Source organism: Aethina tumida, chromosome 1 (assembly GCF_024364675.1).
Source record: "Aethina tumida isolate Nest 87 chromosome 1, icAetTumi1.1, whole genome shotgun sequence".
Taxonomy (NCBI): domain Eukaryota; kingdom Metazoa; phylum Arthropoda; class Insecta; order Coleoptera; family Nitidulidae; genus Aethina; species Aethina tumida.
In genome coordinates, this window is record NC_065435.1 from 74920071 (window position 1) to 74936688 (window position 16618).

General features: G+C 36.0%; 1 protein-coding gene across 5 annotated transcripts in view; it reads right to left on the reverse strand.

Moving 5' to 3' along the window:
• LOC109604148 (ankyrin repeat and fibronectin type-III domain-containing protein 1) overlaps positions 1–16618 on the reverse strand; it is a 51105-nt gene that overhangs the window by 1584 nt on the left and 32903 nt on the right. The window contains exons 1-8 of one of the 5 annotated variants that reach the window (XM_049961811.1): positions 14771–15085; positions 8275–8433; positions 5602–5680; positions 3954–4057; positions 2510–2887; positions 2061–2448; positions 1382–2005; positions 20–1320 (exon numbers count right to left, since the gene is read on the reverse strand). In XM_049961811.1, the coding sequence (XP_049817768.1) occupies positions 20–1320; positions 1382–2005; positions 2061–2448; positions 2510–2887; positions 3954–4057; positions 5602–5680; positions 8275–8401 (3001 nt within the window). In that variant the 5' untranslated portion in view covers positions 8402–8433; positions 14771–15085. Of the gene's footprint in view, positions 1–19; positions 1321–1381; positions 2006–2060; positions 2449–2509; positions 2888–3953; positions 4058–5601; positions 5681–8274; positions 8434–11662; positions 12330–14770; positions 15086–16124; positions 16319–16618 lie in introns of those variants that run through there. The other 4 variants (XM_049961808.1, XM_049961807.1, XM_049961809.1 and 1 more) reach the window with 4 other exon arrangements.

The window sequence follows — 16618 nt, forward strand, 5'->3', positions numbered from 1 at the left end:
GTTTAAGGGTTGGTCTTACCACTCACGTCGATGTCGGACACAGTTTTAATGTTGGTGAGACTTTTAGACAGACTATGTTCTAAATTACTCTGAAACAGGTCAGGTTCCACGTTTAGGTGTCGCGGCCTGCGCGTCTCGGACTTGGTGCTAATATCCAGATTTTGCTTTACGTTGGTCATGCTTCTTGAAGGTGCGATCTTCGGCCTGTGTTTCCGGTGTGGAGTGCTCGAACCCATCGGCACCGGATTCGAATCCGAGTCGGAACTTAAACTGTGCAAACTGTCTGAAGTGTTTGTCGTGTTAATTGTGTTCACACTGACCAAGCTGCCTCCATACATCGGTCTGACACTCAATAAAGGGCTGGAAGCGGCGGAAACACTACTGACTGTACTGGATCTGACCCTGTGATTGCTGGAGGAGGTGGGGATGGAGAAAAGCATATCTTCGCTCCTGCTCGGCACCATGTGCGAGGTGAAGTAGTCGCTGTTGTAACTGTCACTATTCTTTCTTGACTCGGAGTCACTGCAAGCGCTCAAGTACTGCGACGAAGCTTCGTTCGTGCTCAAATGTTGTTCACTTTTGCTAAACTCCGAGTTAATTAACCCGTTCGATTGGTTTATAGTGTTGCTACTGCCTGGTCCCGGCCAAGAACCGCGACCCGGCGTGCTTTTCACCACCTTCGAGTCTCGCGGAGGTATTTGTAACAGGCTGCGCTTAGGACTCGTGCACACTCCCACTTCTTTCTCAAGGATGTATCTCATCAGTATTCCTGAAGATATCCGGTCTCTGGCGAAGGTTATAGCCTCCATCAGCCATCTCACACTTTTCCAAATCGTGTTGAGTTTTGTTTGCAAATCTTGTAGTTTTGATAAGCGTTCTTTGGCGATCGCCAACTCGCTGTTGGAAAAAGCTTCCCGGTGCATGTGACTCGCACTCGCTGCATCCAATTCCAACAAACAGCTCAGCTTAGAGTACTTTCTGATAATACTGTTCTGATAAGTGTTCAAGTGGATCATCTCGAATACTTGAATCGGTAAACTTAACAGGTCTCCCCTTTGAAGTAGTATCTCTCTTTGACCTGGTACAGAGCAGGAAAACTCGGCGGAAGGGCAGATTATAATGAAGCTAACCTCATCGGTGAGATCGATGACTTCAGTGTCGTAAAGACGATGCGTGTTTGCTTCTTCGTTGCTCACGTCCATGTAGTTGAAGAGACGTTTAGCTGCTGATGTTACCAATTCTAGAAAAGTTCGTTGCAGTTCTGTTGCATTATCCACAACATCTGGAAGGTGTTGCTGCTTTAGATACTCCCATTCCTCACTGTAAAAATAAAGGCATATTATATCTATGTTTTATATTTTGAGGAGGGGTTCTAACTTACGCGGAAACGTGCGGATTATCCCTGATTTTGCAGTGAGGCAACATATTTGGTGATTTGGTGGAGACTACTACTTGGATCATGTCGACTGAACTTTGCATCTTTAGATAAGCTAAATACAAGCCTTTTGTCAGCTTCAAACTTGATACCTGATGATAATTGATCTGCTCTTGTATAGAAGCCATTAAAATCTCACTGACATTGTGATCATCACTCAATACCGTCTTCTTGAACACCTTATTCATCGGCAACCACCGCGAATTCAACACGGACACGGACTTCGGACTTTTAACGTAGTTGACCGTGCTTAAGACAACAGTACCCTGCGAATCTCTTAATGGCTTATAATGCAATTGCCCGAGGTCTTGGAGACAAAGTGACGATTGCATTTGGAGGGCGGCCGTTAGTAGTTTGGTCCGGAAGTGGATAGCAGACGAGGAATGTTTCTCCATGTCTGTCCGGAGGGATTTGGTGTCGTCCCAGGTGCATGCCACCTTCATTAACCAGTGCAAGTCTGAATGGATGCAACTGGGGAACGTTTCGTCGATCTCTATCACAGGCAAAAAGTCTTCGTTCGTCACCAGGACCTTGTCCTCGTGGTACAGGATGCACGCCAAGTATATACCTCTGTAAAACAATAATAATTTAAGTATAAAAATTGATTAATTGTGGTACATTATACCTTCTTAAATTTTTTTGGAACTTGCTGGCTGCAGTGAATAATTGTTTGATGGTAGTTTTTTTTCTTTGCGTCCTTCGGGCAGGTCCGGCGATTTCTAGAATCTCGCTGCCGGGTCTGGCCCTTCTCACTTCTTCGGTCAGTTGTTCCAACTGTCTGAACCTGTTGCCGAACCTCGACTCCCTCCCGTCCAGTTCCCGCCAACTTGAAGGTACGACCGAGGAAGGTGTGGAAGAGAGATATGTGCCGAAACCTTTGAGGTTGCCACAGGCCGCTCGGAAAAAATACCTCCTTCCGTGTGTCAGTTCTATGTTGCAAACGGGATTCGACATGTCCATTATTTCTGTTTCGCCCGTAATTATTGAAAAGTCTGCCCTTGTTGACCATTGTACTGTGAATTATCATATATTTTTTATGATCGCTTGTAACTTATTATTATTTGACGTCTTTACCTTTGAATTTTGTAGCGATGGGTGAGTCCAACTGGTTGGGTTCTTGTAATCTGATCGCAACTGAGTTATGCGATGTAACATCAATGGCTACCAAGCCTGGAGGGTCAGGTGGCCTCGCTTGTGCGAAACCTAAAACCAACCTTTTAAGGGTTTTGGCCCTTCTACCCCACGCTATGGCTTGTTTCTCGGTGTCGCCTCCCGCACAGCCCGTCATGGTCGAAGCCGGATACGCATTACCGATAATACTGGAGAACGATGCTCGAGTGTTTAAGGGTGCACCGAGCGGCTCTTCCAATAGTCCCCCAAGTTCTTGCAGTCTCATTTCCGCCTCTCCCAACAGTTGTTTCAGATGATTTCCAATCTTGTCACTGTTCGAAACTGCAACAAAACGTTGGCTTTATGATCGACCACATGGAAAGTTTACTAGGTGTGCCTTTAAAGTTGTTACGATCCATTGGTAAACTTTTCAACTACACCTTGTGTTCGGAATTATCGACTTACTTGTCGACCACATGTGTGTGCAGTTTTTATTTTGTTTTGGTTTTGTGTTTTTGTTGAGTAATTCGTTGCAGTAAAGTTCGTAGTAATTACATCTGATTATTTATCACTGAGTTTTGGAAAGTTGGTGGTAAAAATATGAATATCTTTTTAACTTGATAATAAACGTCATTATTAGATTTTGTGGTCAGCGAAGTTGTAAAAATGATGTTGTGGTATAATTAGGGGGTAAGTAAAAATTTAATTACGTCGACTGTTAAAAACCATATTTAGTTTTGATTACCAAATTTACGTAAACAAGTTTCCTACTAAGTAAATAGATAAAACAAGGCAGATTATTGTTTATAAACTTGTCACGTTAACAGAGAATAGATTTATCAAAGCGCCCATTTATTTTCCAATTAATTGAGGTAACACCCGAGATAATCTTGCTTCTAGCAAAATTCTCGCAAATCTAACCATCGCAAATATTTGTTTTGGAAAATTTATGTATAAAATATACGAAGATCATTTTTTTATTTCAAGTATCGTTTACTAACTTAATTATCTCGACAAGAATGCCTCAATTAAAACTTCTCAACAAATATAAATCCGTAAAAGAAACTTGTAATTATAGTTCATTACTACAAAACTAAATTAATTTTCCCCCTCAAAACAATATCAGATATCCAATTATATTTCCAGAAAACCAAAGAAAAACCATGTCTGTACACACTCATTAACCGGCAATAAATGAATGAAAACACAATGACATAATTGATGCCATTTTCTCGCACACAATGGCTCATTGTACTCATTCATCCGTACGAGACAATGGACGAAGGCGAGAGCCGACTTTCATTATCGCACACACGCTAGCAAATCGTTTTTTAATTGTGTCCGTGTTTCTCACAGTTTCCAGCATCCATTGTACCTTTCCAGGTGAAAATTTTTAATTGAATCTTACATTTGTTACCCTCGGTGGCTCCGAAACTGATTAACATTTTGACCAGTGGCCGGTTGTTGCTCAGAACTGCCACGTCCAGCGGTGACAGACCGTCGTTGTTTAAACTGAAACAAAAATTACAACTTGTTAATTTTATCTCGGTTAAAAGTGTCTGTTTTTGTTAATATTTATGGCAAGTTTAAGTTAATTTAAAATTTGGGAGTTCCCTTTTTGCTAATTCGATTAACTAGGGATATGAAAAATCTGGGGTGGAGTTTATATTCACTTATCGGCTCGGCATCCGGTTCATAATTTATTAGGGTGCCTCGATAAATCTGACGGAAAAAGGTGCGAGAAAACGGAATCCGTGACCGGATCGATGGTACCAAATGCGCCTTTTGTTTCACACGTGCGCCACCCACGCTCCTTTTGCAATTAGTCAATTTCTATTCTAATTAAGGGTTTGTTGTACCGTGTGTTTTCATTTAGTGGTAGCGTTTTTTTCTTTGTTGAGATTGATTGCGTAAACAGGCGTTTTGTTTGATGTTGATTTAGTCGTTGGACGTGGCGAAAGGGAAATTTGTCAATATTTAACTGGAGGATGTATGCAAACAGGAAACATTGACGGTTTTTTGATATAATGTCAACAGTGTTTATTGAGCCGTTATCTTCTGACCTTGTATAATAGAGAAGTTGGTTTATCTGAAATTTTATCTCATCCTAAGATGATTCACTACGTATTCTGGTATTTTTTATTTACAAATGTAATAAATATACTTATAAATTATTATTTATGTTAAAATTTGTGATTCATTTCTATTGCAAATGAAACAAGAGAGAAATATTCAATGTGATAATAAAGTAATTTCGTTATCAAAAATTGTAAGCATTATATTTAAAATTTATTTCTGGATTTTAATTTAAATGAAATCTTTGACGTTGAATTTTGAGATTACATCTTTGGAAACATTCGGAGGGATTATCCAGTTATAAATAATCCAGCTTTTTACATCACAAGAGCGATTTACATCAACCCCGTGAAAATCTGTCCGTAATTGCGACATTGTTTCGACCAAACGGGCGACAATTTCCGACAAACCGACCGGAAAATTGCCCGAGTGTTTTCCACTTGAAAACAGAAAATAACTCTCGTTTCCTTCCGGCAAATTTCAATACAGCAAAACACGGTAACAAATAAACACTTCGCATTAATGATGGAAAGTAAAAGTATAATTAATAAATATTGTTTGTTTTAATTGTAATGGTACTTTGTTACACTTGTTATCGCAAAACCGCAAATTTTTATATTAAAATATAAATGCATACCGTGATTAAAACCACGGTAATAACGTCATCGCATGATCCCGTGATTGCGTTAGTCGCGTCCGTGATTAAAATCAGAATCTCCCTAATAACATCAGCGGTTGTTATTGGCCGCGTTCTCCTTAATTAATCCAGGGTAATTGTGGCCGCAACCCTCCTGGAGAAACCGGGAATCAGTCGAGACTTGGAGGTGTCAATTATGAAATTCCTGCTGCGCAAGAAGAATGAGGAGAGACGTAATGAAGTTGAGACACTTGTGTTTTATTAAAGTTGCACAATCGGGAATTTGTAACAAGAAACGGTAACTGTAATAAAACGACCGGGCTTTTTTCGAATGGGGATTTACCTGTTAACGTCCACGTCGGTGCTCTCTAATATTGTCCTGGCCTTCTCCAAGTGGCCATGCTCGACGGCGGCGAACAAGGCTGTAACAAAAAGGGGTCGTGAACGCAATTTATTAACGGAAACTTCAATTTGAGACCAAACGTACACAATTTTACATTTTTGTTCCTGCTTTCCAATTCAAATTTGTTTTCGCAGGGAGAAAATTGTTACTGAAAGTTTTATTAACCATGTTATAAATTGTTTTATTTTAAGAAGTTCTTTCAGGTAGTACAAATAAAGCAAATTTGTTTGTAATTATTAAATTAAAGATAGTTTCAAAAAGTTTTAGTGAGTAAAGCGAAAGTATGGTTTTGAAACGTTTTAAAAATTATATTGTAATTTTTTTTAATATTAAGGTTCAGTTATTGCTGGAATAATAAAAGTTTGCCCAAGGTAGAATTTAGGGATGTGTTAACATCAGACACATTAGACACCAGATGAAATATTTTTTCCTGAAAACAAACTTATAAAACACAAAATAATAGAAATTAATAGGTAACACCAAAGAGTTTAGAATACGAGAAATTTGCCAAGGTAGAATGTAGGGGTGTGTTAACATATCGGACACGTTAGGCACCAGATGAAACATGTTTTCCAGAAAACAAACTCATATAACACACAAAATAATAGAAATTAGTAGATAACACCAAAAAATTTAGAATACGAGAAGATTATTGTTGTTAATAAGGATGGGGATAAACAATCATTAGGTGCTATCTAAGAAAGAACAAGATCAAGTGCTGACTTTGTACCATCTTCGAAATCTAAATCCTGTGTAAATGATTGTAAAGAAAATTCACACCAATAGTAATAGTGTATAGTGCAGTAACCATCACCAGAAGTTTCCTTACTAATTTGATTTAACAAAAAAATATTCAACCACCTCAATTTATCTCACTTTATAGAAGTATATATCTATATAGTATATATATCATCTGATTTTACTTTCCTCTCAAATTCTGGTACATCCCCAACTGAAACCGTTTATATTTAAATCGATGAATTTATTAATTATTAACATAATTGTTTTGTTCTTCTAAAAATTCAAGTAAACTATTTTTTCTTTGTAATAACTAATTATTGTATGAAATAATGTTTAAAAAAAGTTTTATTGAGTAAATTGTTAACATGATTTTAAGAAGTTTTAAAGAAGTATATTGTAATTAGTTTCTAATACTAAATTTTGCTGAGCAAAATTAAAAACAAAGGACATGTGCCTTTAAATGGTTAAATTGAGCTTGTAAAATTAAAAAAATTTGTAATAATAAGTAATATAAATCATTTAAATTTAATTTAAAGGCTTGTTCTTTTAAATATTGTATGAAAGATGGTTTAATCAGTTTTATTGGAAAGATTGTTAGCTTGGTTTTAACAAGTTTTTAAGATGTCTTGTAAGTAGTTTTTAACTTAGATTTATTGGCCAAGTTTTCTAAAATAAACTACATTTTAAAGTAAACTTTGTGTCAAAATAAGTTTAAAAAATTAAAAATCCTTTTCATGGTAATAAATAGATATTATTTAAATTTAAAGCCATACATTTGTTAAAAATTGTTTCAAAAATGTTAACAGAAGTTTTAAAGAAGACAGTAGTGACTACTTTTTAATACTAAATTTTATTTACTACTTTTAAACACTTAATTTAAGTTAAAAAAAAACCCTTCTAATAAAGTCCCAAACTTGTTAAATTTTTTTTTAATAATTCAAAAAGTACAAGTAAATTTGTAATTATTAACTGTTGAGAGAAAAAATAAAATATGATGTTATATGAAGTGAATTGAGAAATTTTAATAGTAACTAGTGCCCTAGTTTTAAAAATTAAATAAAACTTTAAAGCTTTAAATCGTCAAATTAAGTTTTAAAATTTCACAACCCTACTAATAATAAGTAATAGAAACCACTTAAATTTAAAGCCGTAAAACTTTACTAAACCCCCTTTACATCCGTCTATAATAAAAAACGTTCTGCGGTGGAAACATGATGTCGCCGAACAACTTGCTTAAGAAAAAAAAAAAAAAAAAATAAATGATCGCCCCGATTTTCCCAAACCATTTCTTTTTCTTTGTCCCAGACGCAAGATTTTTTTCTTCGTTTCGCATTCGTAATAACGCGCCCGGTCCCAGAAAGCGAAACTGTGTCGCCGGATAAATTCTGTCCCGCCTAAAGATTTATCGATTCGACTTTTTCTCCGGTCCCCGCCTTTTGACGTTCCGGACACAGTAAACTTTAAACAAATACAACGGACGTTTGTTGTTTATGCCCGGGAACGTTTCTTTGACTCGTAAACCGAACGCAGTAAAACCTTTTATGGATTTTCCACCCGTTCACCCTCCCGAACTTTTAAGCGCCCATCTACATACCGCCCCCGCTCGAATTTAATTGCGAAATTCTCTCGCCGGGGGGCCCGGACGTTTCCCACCCTGAATGTGTGTTTAATATCTTCACGTCTGTTTTGCTTCTATGATTTACCATCTTAATTTGAAGATGTTGCAGTTTAATAAACACATACCCGAACTCCTGAATTACTGCAATTAATCACTAATTAGTTATGTTTATGCATTCAACCCTTGTGATTAAACAATGGTTAATTAGAATGATTAGTTGAACAGTTTCCGGTTGTGGTGGAGGATTATCTTACCGTGCAAATGTATGTTGACCCTCGCGAGCCGTTCGAGTCTCTGTTGCATTAGCTTCGCCTCCTTCTTGGTCGGTTTATGGCCCGGGGGCGGTAGACCCCTTGTGAGGGGCACGCTCGCCACCTCCATCGTTTCGATGTCGCCCGCTAAAGTGGGCAGTTCTAACGGAGAGGGAAAAAAACGAAAATAAATAAAAAATAATGGTAAAATAAAATAATAAATTTGGGATGATTATGGTGAAACGGTCATCAATCATGTAGTGTCTCCAGTTTGGTGGAGATCATAGTTTTTGATTGATTGTTGTCGCCGTTTAAGGGATGGGAAAATGTGTACAATAATGACAAAATTAAAATAAAATAAGAATTAATAAAAAAAACACAGTAAGTGTTCAGTTAATTAATAATCTATTAATTATTTGTATGTATTATTTATTTTGACATTTTTATATTTTAACTTTAAATCATTTTATAATTATACAAGCAGTAAAAATAGTACAACACTTTTTCAATATCAAATTCTCATTCATAAAGAATTTGACATTATTATAATTCAATAAAGTAATAATTTAAAAGTTTAACGAAAGTTTTATGATATTTTTAAAATTGCATTATTTCGAATCCAACACATATTGTTTCTGCAATTTGGTAAACAAAAGTTTCAATTTATTATTTTAATACTTTCGCATGATCTTGTTTATTTATTTTTTCATACACTTATTTTAAGATTGTTACATTGTAAGTGGACGGTTTGCTATTGAATTACTTCGATTACTCCATATTTTGTTTATGCAATTTGCTAATTATAAAAAGCAATTCACATCCACTCCTGATTGGACGTATCCAATAAGGTTGTATTTAAGCTTTGAAAATGTACACGATTACAATTGAAATAACATAGAACCGGAGCGTTTAAAATTCCAATTAAAAGAGATTAAAACCCATTCATTCCGCTCCTTTAACATTAAAATCTAATTAATAATTAGCCGCCCACAGTTTCAATCGGATGTAAAAATCAAAGCTTGTAATTATAAGGATTTGTTCGAACGAAAATATCCCACATGTAAAATTGTTTGTGGGCAAATTACCTTGAATGAAACAACGCCAGTAGAATTGAAAGTAAACGGACGGTTTGTAAAGAGCGTTCCTGATCAAACTCCCAATTTCCTGCACCATTTTCACCACCACGAACGCGAATCACTTTGATGCAACGTATTAAAAGCAACAAAACGTGGATGAATGAGAGTGAATCACCTCCAATTCCAATTTTACTAGGAAAAGAAAACGAATGGATTAACAATGTTGCGAAAGGTGTGTAATTATGTGGTGTATTGAACGAGGCTTAATAGTTTTTTTTGTTCATTGTTTAGATGTAAGATATGTACTTTCGCTTCATTAATTGAAACTGTTGTGTCATGAGGGGTGGGGGAGTACAGAAAAGCATTTAATATAATTTTAATGTTAGAAACTTAATACAATTTCACGCCTTTTAAATAAGACGTAAATTAATTGAAAAATGTGGACAAACAAAAGTAACCCGATTCGTATTTACCTTGTAGCAGATAGTTCAAGTAAACCGTGAAGTAGGAGGCTGACTTGAACAGTACGTCAGTTAAAAAACGCCACATATTTCACCAAGAACTTATCGAACACGACATCTAAATTTTTGAGTGATTCGCAGGCGAAAATATTGTCAATCGATCTCACACTAGAAACCTACACACATTGACAAAATGGACTAGTTTTGGCTCGCAAGGTCGGTTATTTACTTCTCAGTTCCACTGACAAATCTTCGACATCGCATAAACTCAAGGATCGGCCACGATAAATATTCAAAAGTGTTTCGAAATCGTTCATCGGCTAATTGAAGAACGCCAATCGTGTTCGGGGGACAGTTTCAACTGATCAACTGGAATTATTTCAGCGGGAATCCCCGGGGATGTTGCCCGACAATTTGCATATGAACCGACCCCGAATGTAATTTATATTGTAATAACCAACCCCGGTTACAAACCCTGATAACAAACAATTGCTTGTTCTAGGAATGTTTATTTGTGCTCTAAGCAATTTAATAAACACAAACGAAGTTAAATTGCACAACAGTAAAGGACAAAGAAAAAATCCTCATTTACCTTTAAACAGCAACAAAGTTAATAATGTGCCTGGTAATTTTACTGTCGCTAATTACAAAATAAAACTATTAACAGTAATTAAAACGGACAACAGTTATTGTAATGTACAATTACATACGATACAGTAAGTGAATTGGGCTTGATTTTATATAATTTAAAAATAATTGCAACAATTGCTTGTCTGGATGCATACAGACTAAATTTAATGCGTGTAAGCGAATGGGAAACGATTTTAGTTAAGGCGTTGCTTATAAAACGAATTGAAGTCAATTTAAAACGGAAGTCGATTTAAAAACTCCATAATTGCATAATGATGCCTTAAATTTGATTAATTGTTGACACAGTTTCAGATCGTTTTGGTTGAAAACCTTGAGTTTTGTTGTCACAGGATTTTTTTGCAATTAACATTCTCCATTTAACTCAAATATTTCATGAATGAGGTTTTAAGTTAATTGAAAATTCTTGAAACAGAATTATTGTATTTAAACTTTCCTTATGAAACCCACAATTTCATTATCTAATTTGTCCATTTATACGAAGTTGAACAAGTTTTAATCTATTTAATTCTCCAGTTTATTTCAGTCTTGAATATTTAATACGTCCGCTTTTATTTATTTACAAATTTTCCCACAATTAAAAACTTTCACAACAATAAACCTATCGTCTAAACAAGCTGAGTTCCAAAAACCTGAGTTATTAAAAACGGTTTGTTTGTGTCTGTACAAGAATGTCGTACAACAATAAACAGTTTCCAAACTAAAAACTCAATTACAATACACTACGTTGTGGCAAAAAAAGCTACCAGCAATTTAATGGATTAAATTGTTTCTGTCGAATCTTTAATTAAAACACCGATTAAAATTTGTCCAAGGATGAACACAGTACAGTTCTACTGTTGCAAAATAATGTAACGGTTTAAAATTGTTGCAAAAGTCCGTTTCTAAAGACAATTAGACCGCAACTCGAGGAAATTGAATACGTGAACACTTCAAAACTCAAAAACACTTATCATGGTTTAATTAGTTGATGTGAATTTGGCTAAATATTAGATTACTTTTGAGTAAAGTGTCAAAACATTGTCTGCAACAGTTCTACAAATCAAACAGTGTTGTATTGACCCAGATAAGATAAACTTCTCAGCAGTACTTCTAATCTTCAATTGTACTTCTAGGAAATTGCAACAAAATTCCCTTAAATGTCATTACCCTTCCGTTCCAAATTATAAAAAAATCCTTCGCATCCGCTGTTTAAGCGATACGTACCGGTGGTCGAGGAATAAATCGCAGAATTCCTCTCTTGTTTGCGCTTCGTCGTCATCGACAATCTCAGGGAGGTTCTCTGGAAGCCGCCATGCCTGTAGTCGAAGTCCACGGCATGGAAGTTCTGTCTGAGGTTGACGGGTTCGCAGTTCTCTTTCAGCGGGATTTGCAGAAGCTGCGCCGCTTTTGGGGCTATCGTCGACGGCGGTGTTGTCGTGTGAAAATCCGCCAATTTTTTCTTTTGTTTTGCATGGGCTTTGTGCTTGGGCATCGGGGTCTTGAGGATTGTCTCCACCGTTTGGTGGGTGCATGTTTCTCTGATGTAATAAGAGGACTTCAGGTCGCGGTACTCCACCAAACTTCCCATCGATGGGGTCTTCTCCATGACGTTGTTGTTGCTTTTGCCGATCAGCAGTTTCGTGCCAATCGACCTTAGGGATGCTCTAACCGATTTGGAACGTTTCAGGCTAACCGCTTTCCGTCTTTCGCTCACGAACTCATCCATTTTTCTTTCGTCCTTTTTGAACGTCACTTTACCCATCACATTCACGCTTCACTTATTGCACATCCGTTTGTTTTTCAAATTTTTATAAAAGCGGGAACGCGCGACCGTTTGATGGTTACGCGCACGTTTCACTGGAATCCGGATTCAAATGTGAACAGCTGCTCATGATTTGAATCAAAAGTGGGGACGCCGAGGGTATGGGGTACGATCTCAACGATCGGATGTCTTCGTGTGACTTCGCGGTGGTACTTTCACGTTGTCGTTGTGAAAAAAACGTGGAACTGATGATGCACGGGTGGGATTTCTGGGGCTAGAGGTAGAAGTGACGGAGTGACGTCCGGTGGTAACAGGTAGATGATCTTTTGTGTTTTTGGGAATCCATAGGTTTTATTGTAGGGTCTATAAACCCGTGGCTGTGACGCATACTAATTGATAATGGACAAAAGTTTTTACAATTTTGTCTCCGTCGACTGGCTGGTGCTATTGATAAAATCCTTAAAATATGGATATCCTTATATATATATATATATTAAATATATATTTATTTGTATATGTATACATACAAATTCCTTTTCTTTGAAAGATAAAGTATTTAATCTGTAGTTTAATTGTTATTTACTTATTTTACTTTCCTTTTTCTTATCGATTATCTTAGTTTAATAAATAAATTCTCGCATCGATACTAAAATTTTAAATGCGTTGAACACATAGATAAAATAACACAATCTAAAAATATTAACCCTGTCGATAAAATTGTGTAATGTTAAAAGCCAAATTCCCCCTAAAACCGTTTTATTATTTACATGTGTATTGGCCACCATTTCGTCCTAAATTACTTGGGAAAATGCGGGTCCAGAAATAATTTTAAGTCCCCCCGTTTTGTTTCACTTTAACTCCAATTTAATGCGACCCTTGTTATTGTCCCTTTTATTCACGAAACCACCGTTTTAATTTAATACCCAAAGTCATTTTCTCCATCAGTACGATATTCGATATAGGTTTGACGTGCGTTGTATTTTTGGACTTGTTTTCAAAACATCTTTCACATATATTCTCAAAACAAATCAATTTTTCCTTGCTTCTACGGTGATCAACTCGTATTTGTTTAAACATTGTAATCTAGGCTGCATAACTCACTAAATACAACAATTATTAAAGGTTCTTTAACCAGCTAAATACAACTGTTAATGAATGTTCTTCGTTCCTTTCTTCCTGTTATTCCTTAATATAAACGTTTTCTTTTTTCTGTTCATTTTAAAAATTCTAATTATTTCTAGCAATATTATTATTTAGTAGTGTCCAAAAATATTAGATAAAGTGAAAAAAAAAAAAGAAAAAAAATGTGATACATTTTTAAATAAATATACATTACAGTTTTATATAATTTTAGAAAACCCACGTAAAATTAACTAACCAATTTTTATAAAAACAATAGTCATCTACTCACTGTCAGATTTAGAGAAACAAAACTTCTGTTTCCATTATCTTGTGAATGGGAAGTGCAATTTCCTGTGACAAGATAAAAAGGGGTTGGAAGATTCAAATTTGCGTCAACAGAGCCACACTGGTATGCATAAATCCGTACACAAAACGTGATTAATACGGCAGCATCCATCCATATTAGCGAATGCAGTAGTGAAATATGTCTGTGACATATTGCGGTTAATTATTGATAAATGCGTGGTAGGATTTGGCCAAGGGTTCTTGTTGCAGTGACGCAATAATCCCTTTGACTTGTTTATATTTTTATACACACACACCTCTTTGATCGTGTATGTTGTCTGTTCTTTTTAACACAAACCACACATGGATCAAGAGATTTACGGAGTGCAATATTCACCCGGTTTTGTTTTAGTACGGCGCCCCGGGGTTTGCGACAAATTGATATTGATGTTGGTTGTCTGTAGTGAAAAATGCGTTAATGCCATTTCGCCAACACAACAACCATATATTTAAATTTGTACGTGTTCGTTTTTCTTAATCCTTTTTATAAAAGATTTCTCTGGTTAATCACTGTCAAGTTTTAAGGGTTCATTAACTCAACTTACTAGTCTTTCCAGTACTTCTTCGACCTCTGAAAAGTCACTAATTCAATTTTCGAAGGCGTTACACACGTGTCCACATGCAAAGTTACTCGACATTGAAACTGTTGGCAACTTCGAAACTTGGACTCGTAACACATATCCAATTATGATTAGTCAAACTTCCTGACATACTTCCTTTTAAATGGTGGTGCAACGCGTGTTTAAAATTAATTAATTCTTATCGTGCGTCAAAATCTGATTTTGGTCAGTGTTAAAATTTTAAAATGTCCAGAACTTGAGTATTACAGGATAACTTACACTGTAAACAAGTAGTTTAACACTCTAAAAGAGTAACTTATATAAACAAAACAATCGTGCAACAAACGCGGTTTTTGTTTTAATTTCATCGTTTTGCAGCAAATTAAATGATAACACCTTTTACGCACAACAAAATAACAATGTTTATTTAATTGCATATCATTATTTTAACATTATTTAACTTTAACATCCTGTTTAACTTGCAATTTCTTTAATGTCCCCTATTTTATACAAATAAATAAAAAATACCATCATCGAACTCACCGAATTTCTTCTTCAGTTTGTCGCCTTTTAGTTTCCGCAGTCGAAAAACAAAGAAAGTGAAGCCGAAGCGGTCTTCACTTAAGCGCGCACAAAAGCGATAACCACACAACTTAACCTCACCATTCCACAACAACCATCAGATCCAAAACCCTCGCATTTATCGAAACTGTACATGGTACCGTACTGTCACAAGGAAATTGGAAACAGGAAAGAAAATAGCAAGAGAAAAACGGTGACCCGAGACCCGCTAAAAACTGAAACGGACTCTCGACGGACGGTTTCAGGTAGTACGGGCAAGACGTGACCGGTGTCTTGTCCTTGTCTTTCCAAACGGTCGGTTTCATAGTACTGCTTTGTTTAAAGCACCCAACACTCGAGTCGGAGTTAACGGAACAAGTGTAAGTCCATTGGCGTAGACTTTGCGGGGGTACGATGTGTGTCAGGTGGTACGACCGTTGAAACGCCTCAGAGATTCACAATTATCTTAAGTTCCTGTTTATATTTCATTGTTTGTTCTTAGAAATATATAATATTATATATATTTTGTTTAACTATATTTTCATAGATTGTAGTGTAGGATCTATTGTAAAAATACTTTGGTAACATGGTATTAAATTAAATTAGTATATAAAAAATTATTTTAAACTTATTAAATGGAAAAACATATTAACAATAAAATTAACATTTTAAAATAAACAATATCAACTAATTAATTAATTACAGTTAAATTAATTTACCTAATTTTGAAAACGATACAGTATCATGTTAAACTAAAGGTTTCCCCCTCAAAAACAACACTGAGTGACTTCTCACCTTTCACCGATGAAAATTAAGCTGGTTTTCACCCGAGTTGATGGTCCCACAGCGAAGTGGACTCCATAAACTCTCCAGCTCTCTTTTTTTTTACAGTCCCCCGTAAAGTTTACGGGCACGTCTGGGAGTTGCCGGAACTTATCATTCCTTAGATAAACTTTCGGAAGAGTAATTCAAGATTTATAACTATTATAGTTATAGCATTTTTATAAACAAGTAAGGGTAATTTTTATTCTTGTTTGTTTTAATATGTGGTATAAGATGTGTATCTATAAATTCTTAATGAATTCCATATTTTTTTCGAAAGAACTTGTAATGCTTTAAATGTATTCAGTTTTTGTTGATGCTAGAAAAACTCGTTTATTGCATATGAGGGTTGAAATCCCCGAGCCATTAAACGTGCACAAACTAACACGTGAACATTAAGCATTAATATTAGACCGTCATCAACAATTCCTTCGAGATTCTCGTGCATGAATTTAAGTGGTTCTAAACGTTGCATAAACAACCCCCAAAAGAATTATTGCTATTGACGCCTTACCGTTGACTCCACGTTGTCCTTTCATTCTCCTGCCCACTGAGGGTGAAACGAGAGCCATAGGCCGATCCGGTCTCAAAGAAGGTCTTTTCTCTGGACAAACGATCTCTTGCGTTTCGCAGCTTTCGGCCCACACAGCTTCAACCATTGAGTCGATGCTGGACGACCTGGGAAGCCGGCTGCTTATAGTGCCCCTTCTAACAAAAAAAAGTAGTTTTTGTAATAAAACGATGGGTGAAACGCCCAGTGGGTGGTTTTGGGGTTAATGTCCACGGTTCGTGTCATCGAACGTTTCCAGTGTCTGGATGTAATGGGTTCGTGTTTTTCAGGTTACGGTCAATGTCGTCGCTGTTTTAGTTCCCCTGTGAGTTTTCACGAGCTTTTATTTTGTTAATTGAAAAATTTTCTCAGTACTATTAAAATGGGTGAGTATAAACTTTAATTAATACCTGATTTGTAATATAAATTAATTTTTCATTCAAACCCTAGATCGGATT